The 16,996-nt window shown below is 37.3% G+C and overlaps 1 protein-coding gene across 4 annotated transcripts in view; it reads left to right on the forward strand.

Annotated features, from left to right (window-relative positions):
- LOC131228533 (trigger factor-like protein TIG, Chloroplastic) overlaps positions 1–11,806 on the forward strand; it is a 55,048-nt gene extending 43,242 nt beyond the window's left edge. For 3 of the 4 annotated variants that reach the window (XM_058224247.1, XM_058224244.1, XM_058224245.1), the window contains 4 exons: positions 304–384; positions 10,505–10,654; positions 11,141–11,236; positions 11,546–11,806. In XM_058224247.1, the coding sequence (XP_058080230.1) occupies positions 304–384; positions 10,505–10,654; positions 11,141–11,236; positions 11,546–11,623 (405 nt within the window). In that variant the 3' untranslated portion in view covers positions 11,624–11,806. The remainder of the gene's footprint in view (positions 1–303; positions 385–10,504; positions 10,655–11,140; positions 11,237–11,545) is intronic. The other variant, XM_058224248.1, reaches the window with a different exon arrangement.
- Positions 11,807–16,996: the final 5,190 nt, after the last annotated feature.

The raw sequence follows: 16,996 nt of genomic DNA on the forward strand, positions 1-16,996 counted from the left end.
GTTTTATTTTCCTATGATTCTTAGCATTGTTTATGTTTTACTTGTTCGTAATATAATGCAATTTTATGTTTCATCATGCATCTCATTATGCATTTTGTACTCACATGCATTTACATATATTAGAAACACTTCTTTCAATGTCATCATGTAGCTTTATGGATATAAGAACATGTCATGTTCTCTTAAGGTTTTACATCACAATGACACCAACAAATGCATCTGTTTGTGTAGGTGTTGTGTATTTCTTGCTGCATCTAGTGTTTGCTTTGCATTATGATTTTTTTTTGCCCATTTTCTTTTCAGCTTATCGACATCGATATTCCTCAGTCCTTGTTTGAAGAACAAGGTAGGCAACTATATGGAGCCAGACTACTAGAGCTACAGGTAAAAAGTTTAAACACAACCGGTTTCTTCTTATTCTTCTTCTTCTTCTTCTTTTTTTTTTTTTTTTTTAGGGGGACGAAACCATTAGAAAATGCCCCCAATCCTTTCGAATGATACGTGGGTCACCCAAATATCAATCAGGATGGTTAATTCAATAGTTCACACTTCGGAGCAAGCCATGATTCAAGAATCACGCCAATTGGATGATCCTAACCCTTTTAATGATGTAGATTTGTTTCAATCATCCATTGTTTATGTAGAAGTATGACTCTTTGTACTTTGGGTGGTCTTATGGGCTACCGTATATTTTTCCTACTAGTTTATTAATATAAATTAGAGAGAGGGGTGTGATGGAACCCTAATCTCTCAATTAACCCTGAATCAATTTAAAATGGTATCGGAGTATCAGAGTTCGTTAGGGTATTGTTGACTTATGGCTTCTATCGGAGTAAGGTTGATCACTTAGCCTTCATGAATCACAGTGATAAGGGTATGATAGCATTAGTTGATTATGTCGATGATATCGTCATCACAGGGAGTGGTTCATCTGGCATCTTAGAGCTCAAGAAGCATCTCCATAAGCATTTTCAAACTAAGGATTTGGGGTTGCTTCGCTACTTCTTGGGTTTTAAGGTCGTCAGATCAAAGTCAAGGATTAATCTTTCCCAAAGAAAAGTATGTTCTTGATTTGTTGAAGGAGATTGTCGTGCTTAGGTGTAGACCGGTTCTCAGGATTCTTAGATATCTGAAGAAAGTACCTAGCCAGGGGATCTTATATTGGGCTAACAATCATCTCCAGGTAAAGACATTTGTTGATACTAACCGGGCAGCTTCCATCACAGATAGGTGATTTACTTCAGGATATTGTACTTTTGTTGAGGGAAATTTGGTCACTTGGAATAGTAAGAAGTAAAATGTGGTGGCCAGTTCCAGTGTAGAGTCTGAGTACAGAGCCATAGGTTATGCCGTTTGTGAGTTTTTATAGCTCAAATCCTTATTATAGAGCTCTAGTTGTTTTCAGGTGGTCCTATGGCCCGGGTAGATATAAAAGGATGGTTGGCAAGCTAATATTTCTTATCGTTACTCAACCAGATACTACATTTGTCGTCAGCATTGTGAGTAAATACATGCACCAGCCAAGAGTTCCGCATTGGGAGGCAATTCTCAAGATTCTTAGATATCCGAAGAAAGAACCTGGCTAGGGGATCTTATATTGGGCTAACGGTCATCTTCAGGTAAAGACATTTGTTGATGCTAACTGGGCAGGTTCCATCACAGATAGGTGATTTACTTCAGGATATTATACTTTTGTTTAGGGAAATTTGGTCACTTGGAAGAGTAAGAAGCAAAATGTGGTGGCCAGTTCCAGTGTAGAGGCTGAGTACAGAGCCATAGGTTATGCCAATTGTGAGCTATTATAGCTCAAGTCCTTATTATAGAGCTCTAGCTGTTTTCAGGTGGTCCTATGATGCTTTATTGTAATCTAATCTTCCATAAGAGAACTAAGCACATAGAAGTTGACTATTATTTTATCCGAGAGAAGATTACTTCCAAGGAGATTACCACAACCTATATTCAGTCCAAATCATAGGTTGCAGCTATCATCACTGAGGTCTTACCATATGCGCACGTTTCTTTACTATGTTTTAAGTTGGCATGATAGATATTTATGCTCCAGCTAAAGAGGGAGTGTTGAAGTATGACTCTTTGTACTTTAGATGGTCCTACAAACTACCATATATTTTTCCTATTAGTTTAGTAATATAATTTAGAGAGGGGTGTGATGGAACCCTAATCTCTCAATTAACCCTAAATCACAGTTTAACAGTTACAAGCCATATATCATATGGTTAGAATCATCAAGCTTAAATGCTACTTTGGAATCATGAGCAATACAAAGATCTATCAACTACATGTATTGAGATGATAATTGGACCCATATTGTTACTTAGCTCAATCTTGACTGCCCATTTTCCATACCATTGACGATGTTTATGTTCATTGTGATTTTTGCACCATGGCTTGCTCCTAGTTGTATGAATGAATGAATAGTTCAAATCAAGGATAGGTCATCCTAGGTGTCATTTAAAAGCTTTGGGAACACAGCTAACCAAGGTATTCAGTAACGGTAATTGTTGGCCATTAGACCATTACGATACAAACAATAACAGTCGAAATCTTCTTCTTTTTTAGAAAAAAATCGAAAAAAAAAAAATAGAAAATTTCAGAAAAATGAGAGGATTCCAAATATGTAATTCTTTTATGGCTTTTAACATGTTTATGATCGTGTAACGAGCCATTATTTGTTGAGAATGTTGTCTTGAGTTGCCCAATGTTATTATTAACCCATGAGGTTGAAACTCACTTCAAAACTCCTATATTTAATAATCTAAACATCTAATATCAATTATTTGATAAAAATAAGATTATATGAGCATCAATCCAATGATGAGACAAGTATGGATTTATATTTATATAACCAAATAACATAATAGCAATGGTGGTCATAACGGCTGTTAGAGCGTTTTATTTTTTTAATAAAATTTGTTTCGGCCCCATTACAGGCCATTTTTCTTATAACAACCATTTTGGCTCCATAAACACATAATGATTACCACCTTACCTATTCATAACGGTTGTTATGTAACCATTTTGGCATGCCTTGAGATTACCATAGATAACCATAGTATAGGTCCATAAAATGTTAATGTATGAACCAAGCTCTTAAATAATCAAGTGTTGTCAAACATAGATACAAAAACATTACTCACCATGACACTACCAGAAAGAAAGTTGTACTACCTGTGGCTGCCCAACCTCCACGTCATCACCATTTGGCTGTGGAACAAGTGCTGCATATACATAATAACCAGAGAGAAAAACAATGTCAATGAAAACCCATATATATATATATATATATATATATATGTATGTATGTATCCCATATCATGCTCCATGTGGAACATATCCAGGACTAGTCCAATAAGGAAGTTCCTCAGGAGCCTCCTTAAAATGTCCATGGTGATATCCATATCCAAAGTCGTCTATTGTCCTACTGGTGCCCCATCTCCTTGGTGCCACTAATGCCAACCTCACCATGATGCTCCTCCCCTAGCTAATAGTTGTAAGTTAGTATACATAAGTCCAACCTCCTTTGCTCCATCAATGTTCTTTGTCATTGGACTGTGTGAACGGTTGTACCCCAATGTGCTAAGTGACATTAGAAGTAGGACCACATGCATCATCATCATCCGTCTTGGTTTCATTGATACTCTTTTCTTGGGTTGAATCTTCAGTAACCCTATCCAAAACAGCTTCACGACTCTTGTTGGCTTGCAAATAACATTAGGCCACGCACCTCATCTTTCTCACTATCCTTTTCTATATGTTTCTTCATTTTCTCCAACCAAGGTAGAAGTGGGTTATCTTCATAAATGGCGCCCAAGTTTGTTAGAAAAATTCATTTTTTTGTATCCCGTTTATCACACGCTTCGCATTCCGTAATCTTAGCTTCATATTGTAGTGCATATACACAAACCAACCCAATGTCTTAACCTGTAACCTACTCTTTTGCTTTTAATGAGTGCAAAACAGCTCTAGTTCCTCCTGCAACTAGAGGAAATTATCTAGCTCAAAACTTTTACCGCTATTATTTTGAAAGCCTTTGCATTTTCTCCAAAATGAAGCCAGAAATCCATTATATGGAAACAACACATACATACGCACGTGCAGACACATATATATGTTTTGTGTACATAATAGCAATATTGTACAATGCATCATTCTACATCACTAGTAAAAAAACTTTTACAATTCTCAATTTCTCACCTAGAGGTATCCGGAAAATTGCCCTTTCTACAGGGGGATCTAAGAAGCTGCCTTGCGAAGTCCATATATTTCAAACTGTGGATGATATGCTAAATCATTCATCTTGTTTTTAGTACAAAAATAACAAAATATGTATGTAATGAATGACTAGTGACCAATAATTAAAGAGTTGAACTCACTTCGTTTAGCCCTTATTTGCTTATATAAGTCAAGCTCTGATCTATTATCACAGTTTTTCATCCCAATATGAGCCTCTTCATCCTCAACAAATGATGCAACATATTGGAATCTCGGATTTAAATAGTAGCCTACATTACAATAGTTGAAAACAATATGGGACTTTAATAATTATATCATAAAAATAACTTAGAAATAAGTATGTAATGAACGTGCATGGGATATTAATAGGGTATTTGTTATTGTGCATCGCTTATATATTATTACCCGCTACATAAAGGTCGCGGTGAAGCTAATTCATCCAATATTTTTCGTTCATCTTCCAATAATCTTTGTAGTTGTAATAATCATGACAAATAACAAATTTCGCTTGGCTTCATAGAGGAAGCACATAGTAGGTATCTTGTCGGACTCTACAAGACGAAGGACTATCATCAACTGTTATCTTTAGGATGTTTTGGACTTTCTTCCAATATCTATTGCTTCTAATGGTCTCCACAACCCCAACTGGTGTCCTCGATGTATTCTGCACATGTTTTGTATTGAGCCACTCTCAGGAAGCGAGCATCTTGCTTAACCTTCCCCTATGTTCATAAAAACTTTCAAGAGCAATAAATTTTATAATAAAATCAAGTCACCATAGGCCCAAGTAGCTCCCTCTTTTGTATACTTCTTGATTGTGATTATAGATGAATGTAGCGACTTGTCTTACATTTTCAACCAGTTTCGCAACATTTTTCTTCTTTCCAGTATATTTCTATATGAGGTCGATACAATATGCGGCACATGCTGACCAAAATAAACATTTTCGCTTTTCCATGAACATTTTTTTAGCTAATTTATACAATGTTTCATGGTCGACAACAATTAGCACAATGTTTTCCTCTCTAATTTTATCTGTCATCTTATCCATAAGACTAGAAATATAAATTGCATCTTTCATTTCCTCAAATGCATCAATGGTAGTTTGGAACACGTTTCCAAGTAACCATGCACTATAAAGTTTATCATGCTCTGTCTGGCTGGGTCAGTCCAACCATTGTACAAAATAGTTCATCCTCACTATGTGATATTGGTGTATAAGTGGTCATGTGCGCCCTAACATCTCTGTACTCCACATCTATCCATTTTATCCCAATCTCATGAGTTGTAAGTGCATGAACCCCTTTACCCCCTCTATTGTTGCATCTATCACCACTTGCCAATAGGGGGAGTTTGCAACATTTAGAGCAATGTTGCTGTGTATGAATATAGCTTGGTTGTTGCCCTAACAAGTTTCTTAATCACAAATTTCCCCTCATTTGCTTCAGTCTCTTATGCTTTATTATATCTTTCCTAAACAAATGGGATCACATAAAGGTCTCCCTAGCTCTACATCCGCACATCAAAGTCCCCAACATGAGCTCTACCTCCTTTGGTAGCTGAAGGAACATATAAAGGCTATCGTCGATTAAAGGCACACCATAAACCATAGAACATATCATGACTCCCATTCCCACCCTTTCCCTTACCAACACTCCCACTCCCATTGTCCCCTCTATGTCATGAACTGACCCACTTCCTCCAAAATTCCATTGGCGTTCTTCATCTTTACGAGCGGTGTGCAACCTCTCTCTCCTCACTATTGTTATATCCCTATCAGAATCCAGACTCAAAATTATAATCATCACCCATACCCATATAACCAACCCAAAAACTTCTAGTTAGGTTGCATAACTTGCATTGACACCATCCTGCTTCTTCTATACAATAGCTTACTTCCCCTTAATAATTTTCAAATTCTTCCGCGTCCCCTCTCTTATCTCTTTTGGGACGCTTGGGCTTCCACAATTTGCGTCTTTTCATGTGTCAAGTGTTGTTTCACACGTGTAATTCCCCCAGTTTTTTTATCTGCCACGATATTTTTTTTAAGGTAGTAATTGCATTTTATGGCATGCCCATTCCCACCTACTATCTCAGAATGTTGTCATTCAATATCTTCCCCCCCCCCCTCTTTTTTTTTTGGTCCTCACAAGTCACAATTCTAACCAAGTCTTCACTAAACTCTTCACGTATCAAACTAACCTGTGGGCCATGGCTATCAAGTGACTCAAGTCGTCAACCCTAAACTAGTCTAAAACCGCAAGCTCCTGCCAAAATATAAACATGTAATGTTAAAACAACATTATCTTAAACAAATACACACCAGAAATTTGAAATTTAAATCAAATGAATAGTGTCGAGTTGAATTAGGACCTCACTCAAATGCTCTCAACATGGGCTGAAATTCGTGTAATCCATGAGATTCATCCCACTAATGTATATCCCTAACCATTTAGCATCATTTACCTCAAGAAATTTGAGGAAAAATTAAAAATTAAATTCGGATGAATAATGTCAGGCCAACTTAAGTAGTACATCGAATGCCCGGCCTAAAATTCATGCAATCTATGGCATTCATTTCACTAATGCATATCCTTATTGTTTTCCATATTGTTATTGCATTATGCATCGAACTCTTGGGATACGGACACATATCAGCTATCGCATGGGATATATCGATTGCATTGTGTAATGTATCGTTGTTTTTAATAAACATGGTAAGACATTGAGAAATTGGTCAATTTTTTAATGAAACTTAAGGGATTGTTAAAAATAATAATATTAATACACACTTTAAAATCATTACGTCACAAAAAACCAGTGCACATAATAAGTTTCTTTTGTATAGGGTCCTAATATATAGGTTGTCTGATTGAATTGATACTAGTATATTAAAAGTCAATTCATATAATTCAAAATTGTAAGAAGACATGTATGGAAACGCAACCAATACATTCAAAAGCAAAAGAAATAGAAGTTTAGAAATATACCTATGAATGATGTATGTGGTTGTGGCTCAGACCCATAGAGTTGTGCAATGGCTCAAAATCATCATCTCCATCTCGATGAGGCTGGGAATAGTATTGATGCTCCACAAATCGACAGTATTGTTCCTAGGGCATAGTAGAATGGTACTAGTGAAGATACTTTTTGACATAACACCGGTATTTATCCTCTCCGAACTTAACCAATATGCTCATCCGTGGGTATTGCATAACCGTCACAATGTCTTGCATAACATTATGCATCGGCCCATAGATGTAATCTGAGTTTTTATCTTATTATTGGCATCTATGGACTTTAAGAACACTGCCGGCCTCCTACAATAAACCATAAACTTAATGACTGACATTCTTGTCGATCCGGCCTACTTGTCAGTTGTCACACATCACAGTGCAGCCATATATCTCTAGCGATGGTTAAAACCCCTTCACATAACGCTTCATCTTAGCATACTCTTCATCTAAATATTTGCTCATTATCTTACATGCTGTGGGTGGCACCATGCCCTCGCCCCCACACTGCACTTCAGTAATCATAATCTTGAAGTGCGATATCACCATTGCATTCGCGGGGATAGAATTTTGCAACGAACTTTCCCACCGTCCTCGCATCCTCTCCACTAAATATTTCCTTCAATTTCTTTGTGCATCCTCGGATCTGAAGGTAAATAAATAAATAAAAATAATAATAATAATAATTCCACGTAGACCCCTCGAAAGTAGGCCTACTTGCCTCCAACCGTCTCTCTGATCCCTCTCCCACTAATCCCATAATGACTCCTCATAGATGCGTCTAAGATCAAGATCGTCCTCCTCATCCAAATCCACTACATCCTCCGGACCATCCCACTGACTGCATTAACTCCTACCTAATCTCCTTCTCTGGTGTGATCGTCTTTAATCTTCACACCTTTTTTCATCGCTTCCCTTACGTCCTTTCTAACATCCATCGGACATTTTAGGCAATCTATAACATTTTAATGCCATCCTGCTAAATGTTCTATCAAGCAAATCACCCATCCACTATGCATTATGTGGCTACAAAATGTGCACCGGGACCTGATAATCGTGTACTATATCCATAATTAATAAGAGAATTTAACTCCCAATGAAACTGTCATCTATGGAAAAAAAAAATAATTTTAAGTTAAAAAATTTTAATTACCTAAATTGCTAAGAATATGTAGATCAACTTATATACATGTCTTATTTTGTGTTTAGATACTAAGATTGCAACCGATTTGGAAAAAAATGGGGAAATTTTGAAAATTTTCCAATTTTTCGCAAATTGGCCCATCTTCCCCAAATCCAAAAATTAGAGAGTATTTGATGATTATTTCATCAAACTCACTTATACACTATGAAATTGGGCACAATTGACCATTGATTGGAGTGTAGTTTCAAAAAAAAAAAAACTATTTTTAATTATTTTAAATTAAGAATAATTTGTTTTAAAAAATTCCCAAATTGCCATGAATGTGTAGATCAGGTTATATACATGTTTGATTTCGTGTTTGGATACTAAGATTGCAACCAATTCGAGAATAATTAGGAAATTTTCGAACTTTCACAAATTTCCGCAAACCGGCCCATCTCTCCTAAATCTAGAAATCGAAGCTCCAAATCTCTTACCATTTGACACTAATTACAAAAATAAAAATGAAAATAAGCGAATCAAAACTAAAAAATACACACCTTTTAGATTCGGCCCCAAGAAGCTTCTGATCGCGATTTCAGAGGAATTTTGAAGATTTTCTTCCAACAAACCAGAGTAGAATGATCGAAATCACATTAGAATGCACTAGGAAGAAGTTCTTTGGGGGAAAATTGATTTTTTTTTGAGTTTTTGGAGATTTTTTGGATGAACATCGATGGTTTTAGGATCTCTCTGTCGATATCGCACTTGTATCGATATTTGGAAAAATTATAAAGAAGGTTGCATGATATGCCACAAGATATTGAAATATTGTGCGATATTTTATGCAATACACTTAAATATGAATACTAGAGTTCAGTCTCATATCGCTCACGTGTGATAACCGATATGTTGTGGAATATATCGGTGGTATCTTACAATATTGCAAACACTGCACATCCCTAATCATTTTATACCATTTCCCTTGAGAAATTTGAGGAAAAACTTAAAATTAAATTCGGATTAATAGAGTTGGGCTGATTTCGGTACATTTAAATGCCCCAAAACAGCCTGAAATTCATGCAAACTTTGGGATTTATTATACCAGCGCATATCCCTTACTATTTGACACAATTTTCCTTAGGAAAAAATTAAAATTAAATTTGGATTAATAGTGTTGGGCCCATTTGGGTACACCCGAATGGGCCCAGAATGGCCCGAAATTCATGTAATCTATGATGTTCATCACACTAATGCATGCCCCTAAGTATTTCCCTCAAGAAATTTGAGGAAAATTAAATAATAATAATAATAATAATAATAATAAATCTATCAATATTCACATCCCAAAAATGACCCAAAATTATCAAAAATACAAAAAAAAGAAAAAAAAGAAAAAAGAAAAAGAAGAAGACAGAAAAAGATATGAAAAGTACTGATTTAGCACATGCATTTCTATATCTAAACTCCACACATGTAGTTGAACAATCTACACTCCAAACATTTTACAAAAAAAATTAAAATGAAAATTGCTAGAAATTATATAAAAACTGGCAAAATTAGATATAAAAAATTGAAAATTTATACAAACATGGCCAAATCAAACACAATCTAGCATGATTTGGTAATAAATAAATAAATAAATAATGTTGAATCAATATATATTTGCAGCAAGGAAAAAAATAACTTTTTTTTTTAATATATAAATTTTCCCCACATTAGGTCCTGAATCTTAGATTCTTCGAAAATGGCTTAAATCTTGTATTTTAATCCTAAAAAATTGCACGAATCTAATCGAAAATTACTTTAAAACAGTCTCAAGAAGAAAAATGTCAAAAAGAGGGGGGAAATGGGGAGAAAATGAAAAATGCCCCCATTTGGAGACAAATTACGCATCCATCATAGCGGACCCTTATGAGCCGGTCGCAGTCCGAAATTTTCAGCATGGGACATTAAGACCCTGTATCTGTAATGATCCGTGCCATTACCATAATGTAATGGTTGTTACATTGCCATTTTTTATACCATGCTGTGAACATCCCCATTAAAGTGGGGACAAAAGCAAAACCCTTTTTTTGTCAACCTATTTCTAATTCCTTCATCCTAATCTGGGCAGGCAAGCACAAAGCTAGATGAACAGCAGCTTGCTTCTCTTTCAAGTGAGAAAGCTGTAAACGAATTCTTGGAAATTCAGAGAGAGAATATAACGAACATGATCAAGCAGATGCTTTCTGTTGGAGAGATTTTCAAGCTTGAAAATTTGCAGGTGAATGTTCTGCTAATCTGTTGGGTCTTTATGTATCAATGTTGTTTTCTTTGTTATTAAAGAAATGTAGCCTTCTTGCATTGGATTCCGGTACCTGTCAACAAATTTTGTAATTCTAAGCAGGCACTCTCTTGTCTGAAGCTCTCATAATGGTACCCTACCACATTGATTTTATTAATCAAACATACCTTTCTACTTGCTGTGCAGAATCTGATCATTGACCTCCTCTTCAAGATTGCATTGTCGTTATTTGCTCTTTTCTTTTCAACCTGTGATCGGCATATATTGCTCAGTGCTAGAGCACCATGCAATGCAAAATGAAAGTGATTATGCAACTCAGTCGAGAATGGTGAATTCATGCCTCCATTTACGGCAGCCATGAACCCATATGAGCATTGCATCCATTCATGCATGCATTCATAAACTGATAACTAGGAAATGACTAGGAGAATAGGGGCAACATACTGAATTACGATCGGTTTGCAGTTTCCAACAGAGGAGCTGGTCAAAGAAGTTGAGAACTCTGTGGCTGAATTCAAACGCCATAATCAGGAGTATGATGAGGAACACATAAGAGAACAGGTATCTCCACATCCCTTGATGCCATTGTCACTTTGCTGCTTTTTTTTTCATGTTAATAAAGTTTGGTTATCTTTTCAATAGAAGAAAGGATTTTTTAACCTTGACATGCATTGCAGAATCCCATGATGACTTGCATGGTTTCCTGTCAGCATTTAAGAGGCTGATGATATCCCATGCATCTCTGTTATAGTTATCTGATAACTAATATGAATTTTTCTATATTTCCTGTTATGAAAAGGAAACCCACATAGCCAATATGTTTCAAATCAGCATGGAGAGATGAACATTTTGTTTTCTGGAATTGCGTAGGTGCAAGACATCTTAGAGGGAGCAAAGGTGCTTGAATGGTTGAGAGAACATGCTGACATCGAGTACATAACCAGGTGAGAGACTCCCTCATAAATTATCGGAGACCATATCCTTTTTCAAGAGGATTTTTTTTGTTTCACATGCCAGGAATGTAGAAATGAGTGATGCAGCATCTGTGTATAATTCTTATCCTATTCAAGTATATGTATTGTAGTAAGGTGCATCTTTGTCACGTCGATTCATCTACGTGGAAATTATCATATTTTCAGGATAGAATAATATGAAAGTCAACATCATTGTTAGTGGGTAGATCATCTAAATGTTAAGTATTCATTTATAAATCTGAATCCAAAGGGCCACAAAGCCTGCAGAAACTAGATCACTGTTGATCTGATGGACTTAGCGTAGTCAGCTACGTTCACTAGATAATTCAATTTCCAATTAGACAACTCGGTTTGCCAATTCTAGGACTTATTTTTAGTTGGTAAGTTGCGAACATGCCCAAAGCTGGGACCGAATCAAAGACCTCAAGGTTGTGATGAAGATGCTGTCCATTGAGGTACGGATTCAATCCCCAATTGGAAATGGGTGCTGTTCAAGAAGTTGGTTGCATTCGTAATTGAAGCTGGGTGGCTATTTTTGAGACTGAACACATCATGAGAGAACTATCATGAGATGCAAGTTGTTAATTGAAACTGGATGGCTATTTTTGAGACTGAACACGTCGTGAGAGAACTAGCATGAGATGCAGCTCGTGTTAGCTTAAAGCTCACCTCTCAAGTATAAGCACGGCAATTCATTGGGATAGTCGATTCAGTTGCCTCCAAACATGATTGTACACATGTTCACGAGTACTTAAATAGAACATGATATCGTGGCCAAGAACGCGGGTGGATGTGTCTATTCAAGGCATTTTCAAGATTTTTGGCGTAATCTGATGACCATTTTCTTGCAAATGATTTGCTTGGTTTTCTCTTTTCTCAGTTAAAAATCTCTTTACACTTCTTATCAGGAAAAGGGACTTGAGGTGAAGATTAAGAGAAAAGTGAAAATGCTGATCAGGAGAGAAGAAAATGCTAAGCATGTTGAAAACATTTGGTATGACATGATGCATTTCATGGTAGAAGTCCATGCATGCGAAAAGCATTGGCTATGACATAATACATTTCATCCTCAGAAGTCCATGATAGTGTGGTAGTAGCTACTGCCTGTTGGGGGACCGCGAAAGCACACAGATATGAATCAAGTGGAGTAATCCAATAGCACCAAGCAAGTACAACCCAAACACTTCGAATTTAATGTGGAAAAACCCTCGCGGGTAAAAACCACGGCACAAAGCGATAGTAAACACTATGAAAGCAAAAAATTACAAGAGAAAGAATACCCGATTCGAACAAGCCTCGAATCTCCCTTATAAGCCCTTGAAACCCAAGCAACGAAGAAAAGCTTAGATTACCTCTTAATCCCGATTACACCCAAATATATAGCCTTTGGAAGAATCCCAATCGGATTTGGAAATAAATTCTGCAAATTCGCGAATCTGCATGAAACCGTTTGATGATATTGAAGCTTAACCTTTGATGACGTCAAAGATACTTCGATGTCATCGGAAAAACACACAATATGTCCAGCAACCAATTGAAGGAAATCCAAATTTCAATGGCATCAAACCTGTCATTAACAGACTGTTGAATTACATATTTAAGACATCTATCAACACTGCCACCATTGCTCCATGAACATGATCTTAGATGAACAGCTGATTCCTGTTTCTCCTTGAGCCCATCTAAATCAAGCATCTTCTTAGCTTCACCTATCGAAAACAAACAAACAAGCAGTCAAGTAAACATCCATATAGGATGCATTATATATATATATATATATATATATATATATATATATATATGGAAATGGTACTGTGAGGTCAAGTTGTGTGGGCCCACCGTACATCTACCCCATCAGTGAGATGCACCATTCCATGGTGGGCCACGGGCTTAAAAATCAAGTCAATCCATAACTTGGGTGGGCCACACCACATACAACAGTTGAGAGGGGCCATTAAAACATTCATAATAATTTATTAGACCCACTGAGATGTGGTTCACAAATCCAGCCCATCAATTGTGTGTGGCCCACTTGGATGAGGGGTCTCCGCATCCAAAACTCAGGTGGGCCCCACCAAGTGCTTTTATATGTTTTAGGCATGTCTTCACATGGTTTTAGATGGTATGGCACACTTGAGATCCGTATATGGCTGATTTTTGGGATATCCCATAACTTAAAGGGGACCCATCAAATGCACGGTGTTGATGTTCAACTCACATCACAGTGGGGCCCACACAACTCGACCCCATGAGGTCGACCTCATGGTACTATATAGACACACTATGAGGTCGACCTCATAGGAAGTTTCCAACCGGTTGTTCATTAAACGTGCATCGTTGGCAGGCCGTTTTCAATCACCTATTTTTAACAGTGAATTGGCAAATCATCGGTTGAGATGTTTACATTATCTGATTGGGCGATTTTTGGGTTTGGCCCATCAACATTTACCCTATTGAGCGGACGGTCTGGATCTTATATCTATATTCGATACTAGATAATGGGGAGGTAACAGACTCTTGTGTGGGATATTCAGAGCCTGCCAACCTCATTGGTGAAATAAATGGGGGCCTTGATTGTCTTGTGTCCCACTCACATATGCAACAAGCCACCACCTTTGGTACAGTTTCTATATATCAGAGTATCTCTCCTGTAAATGCCACGTGTCTTTTATTTTGTATATGATCTGTTTTTACCGGGTGTTTGTTTGTGCCACAAACGATATTGACGTAAATAGGACATGGATTTGATCCGAGCCCTTAAAAACCTCTTCTTCTTTTTTTCGAAATGTTCCAACGATAATTGTACAGGTGGACAGCATTTCTGTGATCCAAACTGCTCATCTGTGGGCCCTGTTACTGTGTTACATGAGGGATGTTCCGTACCGATGATGAATGGTTCAGATCACCTCCACATGTGACCACATTGGCACATATGTAAGGCAAGGAATGGGCTATCGCATAAAATGAAAACAGCCCGAAGAGAAGTGACCATTCTTTTGGCCAACGCACGCCCAATTGTTTGGATAGCCAATCACAATCTGTTAAAATTGTATTTTGGTCATAATCCTAAATGCTAATAATACCCACCCCCAAAATACTATTTTGGCAACACGTGCCAGTTGTAATTGACTGCATATGTATCCTGTTGTACACATGCGAACAACCAATGCAGTTGCACAAACCAGTTGGTCGAAAAAAATAAGAGAAAAAAGATGGACGGTTAAAAGAGGAGATAGATCAATCGTCCATGCTCCCCATTTACATGAACGGCTTACCTGATGACCCACGGACCTGATTACCTTGTTGGCTGCTCGATTTGCTTTTAATTATGCGGCGTGCTAGAATCGATATAGCAGCTCAATTCAAACCGATCAACTTTGACCCCAAGCATCAAAATAAACAGATATGTCCAATATAAACATATATGACCCGATTATGAGAAGTTCGGTCACTTACTCAGCTACTTGAAGAATTTGATAATGATTAGGTGATAATCGAAAGGTGAGATACTTCCTCTAAAGATGGGTTATTTTGTGCCTTCCACAAGAAAGGACTCTCAAAATACTAGTGCAAATCAAACAAAAGGAACTCACGGTTAATAACTAAGAGCAACTACTAGAATGCATGTCTTGAAAGAATTACTTGATTTATTGGTTTTGAGATTTGATTGGGATATCTTCTCTGTTGAATTTCTCTATTATTTATAGAGCTTTGTTGTAGCTTGTTCTTCTATATCTTTCTTCCATTATTGTAATAGTTACAACTATCAATAAATATTTCTCTAGATCTTTCTTTATGTTACGTTTCTTCTTCATGATTGTTCCTCTTCTCTCTTTGCTACATTGCTTTTACCTAATTGTTCATATTCTCTTGACAAAGTTTTGCTTTTGGTCATTAATTGATCATTGACCACACATCAGTTGCATCTCTTTTCACGATTGCTCACTCATGCTCTACTCAATTGCTCTCCGCATCTTTCTGTTTCGACCACTTGACCAAGCTTCTCGACAACATTTCATTTCATGGCTTCCCTCAGCCACTTAATATGCTTTTGAACACCTCTCGACTGCTCTTTCTGCTTACATACGACTATCGACCTCTTACTTCACTTTGTCGACCAAAGTTTTGTTTTGATTGCCATCTCAATCGACCGCTTGGATGCCTTTTAGCCACTTTGTTTGCTTTTGAATTCCTTTATAATATTTCATGTCTTGTCATTATGTCAGTTATAATTTCGTAAAAAATACTCCAAGCATCTTTGAAGATATGTAACATATTATATCTTTCCCTTACTAAGAAATAGGGTACGACAGCCCTGTCATCGTCTATCCCATTTAATCAATGGCCCGCATCCATCATACCACACTGACACGTCTGTTGTTAAGCCCCCTCATCCCACCAAATTCAGCACACGAATCACAAAAGCGGATTAAGTGGTGACCCAACACCAACATCCTTGTGACCGAACTGTGGGACCCACTATGATGTACATGTTTTCCATGCTATCAATACGTTTTGCAAGCTCACTTTAGAGCATTAGCTCAAATTTGAAGTATATGTAAAGTTCAAGTGGACTAGACCATAGGAAATAGTAGGAATGATGATCTCCACGTTGAAACCTTCCCAAGGCCCACCGTAATATTTATTTGCCATCCAACCTGTTTACCATGTCAAACAGACCTAGATGAAGGGAAAACACAAATATCTACTTGATCTAAAACTCATGTGCCCCTTAAGAAGTTTTCACCGGTGGGCGTTCAATCCCCAGTATGTGCTATGGTGTGCTCCACTTGAGCTTTGGATTTGCTTCAATTCTAGGCTCATACCCTAAAATCAACTGGCAAAACAGATGGACAACATGGATAAAACACATATATCACGGCGGGCCCCATAGTCCTATCACTGGGGATGGTGGTGGTTAGAGCACACGAGTCAAGTTAGCTCCATCAGCTAGCTGAAAAACCTTCAAGCCAAGTTTGAGCTTGCAAAGCATTCTAAACATTTTTACAGATTTACATTGGAAATGTGAGAGATTGAAAATGCAATCTATGTTTGAGAAAATGTCACACAGGCTCAAAGCAACCCAAGCTACCAATTGAACCCAGCCGAGCTGGCCAGTCAAGCTTAAAGACCGAGCCAAGCCAAGCTCAAGCTAAGGTTGGCTGCTGGCCAAGACGAGCTTGGGTTGGCTGCTAGCCAAGACGAGCCAAAGCTCGACTCGGTTTGGCTCGTATACAGCTCTCCACTTCGACCAATCACCCACACCGAAAATGCTGTCATAAGAAACAACCCAACATTCAGCGGTTATCATTGGCTTAAAACGATGGGACCCACAACTCTTCAACTG

Source organism: Magnolia sinica, chromosome 16 (assembly GCF_029962835.1).
Source record: "Magnolia sinica isolate HGM2019 chromosome 16, MsV1, whole genome shotgun sequence".
Lineage (NCBI taxonomy): Eukaryota > Viridiplantae > Streptophyta > Magnoliopsida > Magnoliales > Magnoliaceae > Magnolia > Magnolia sinica.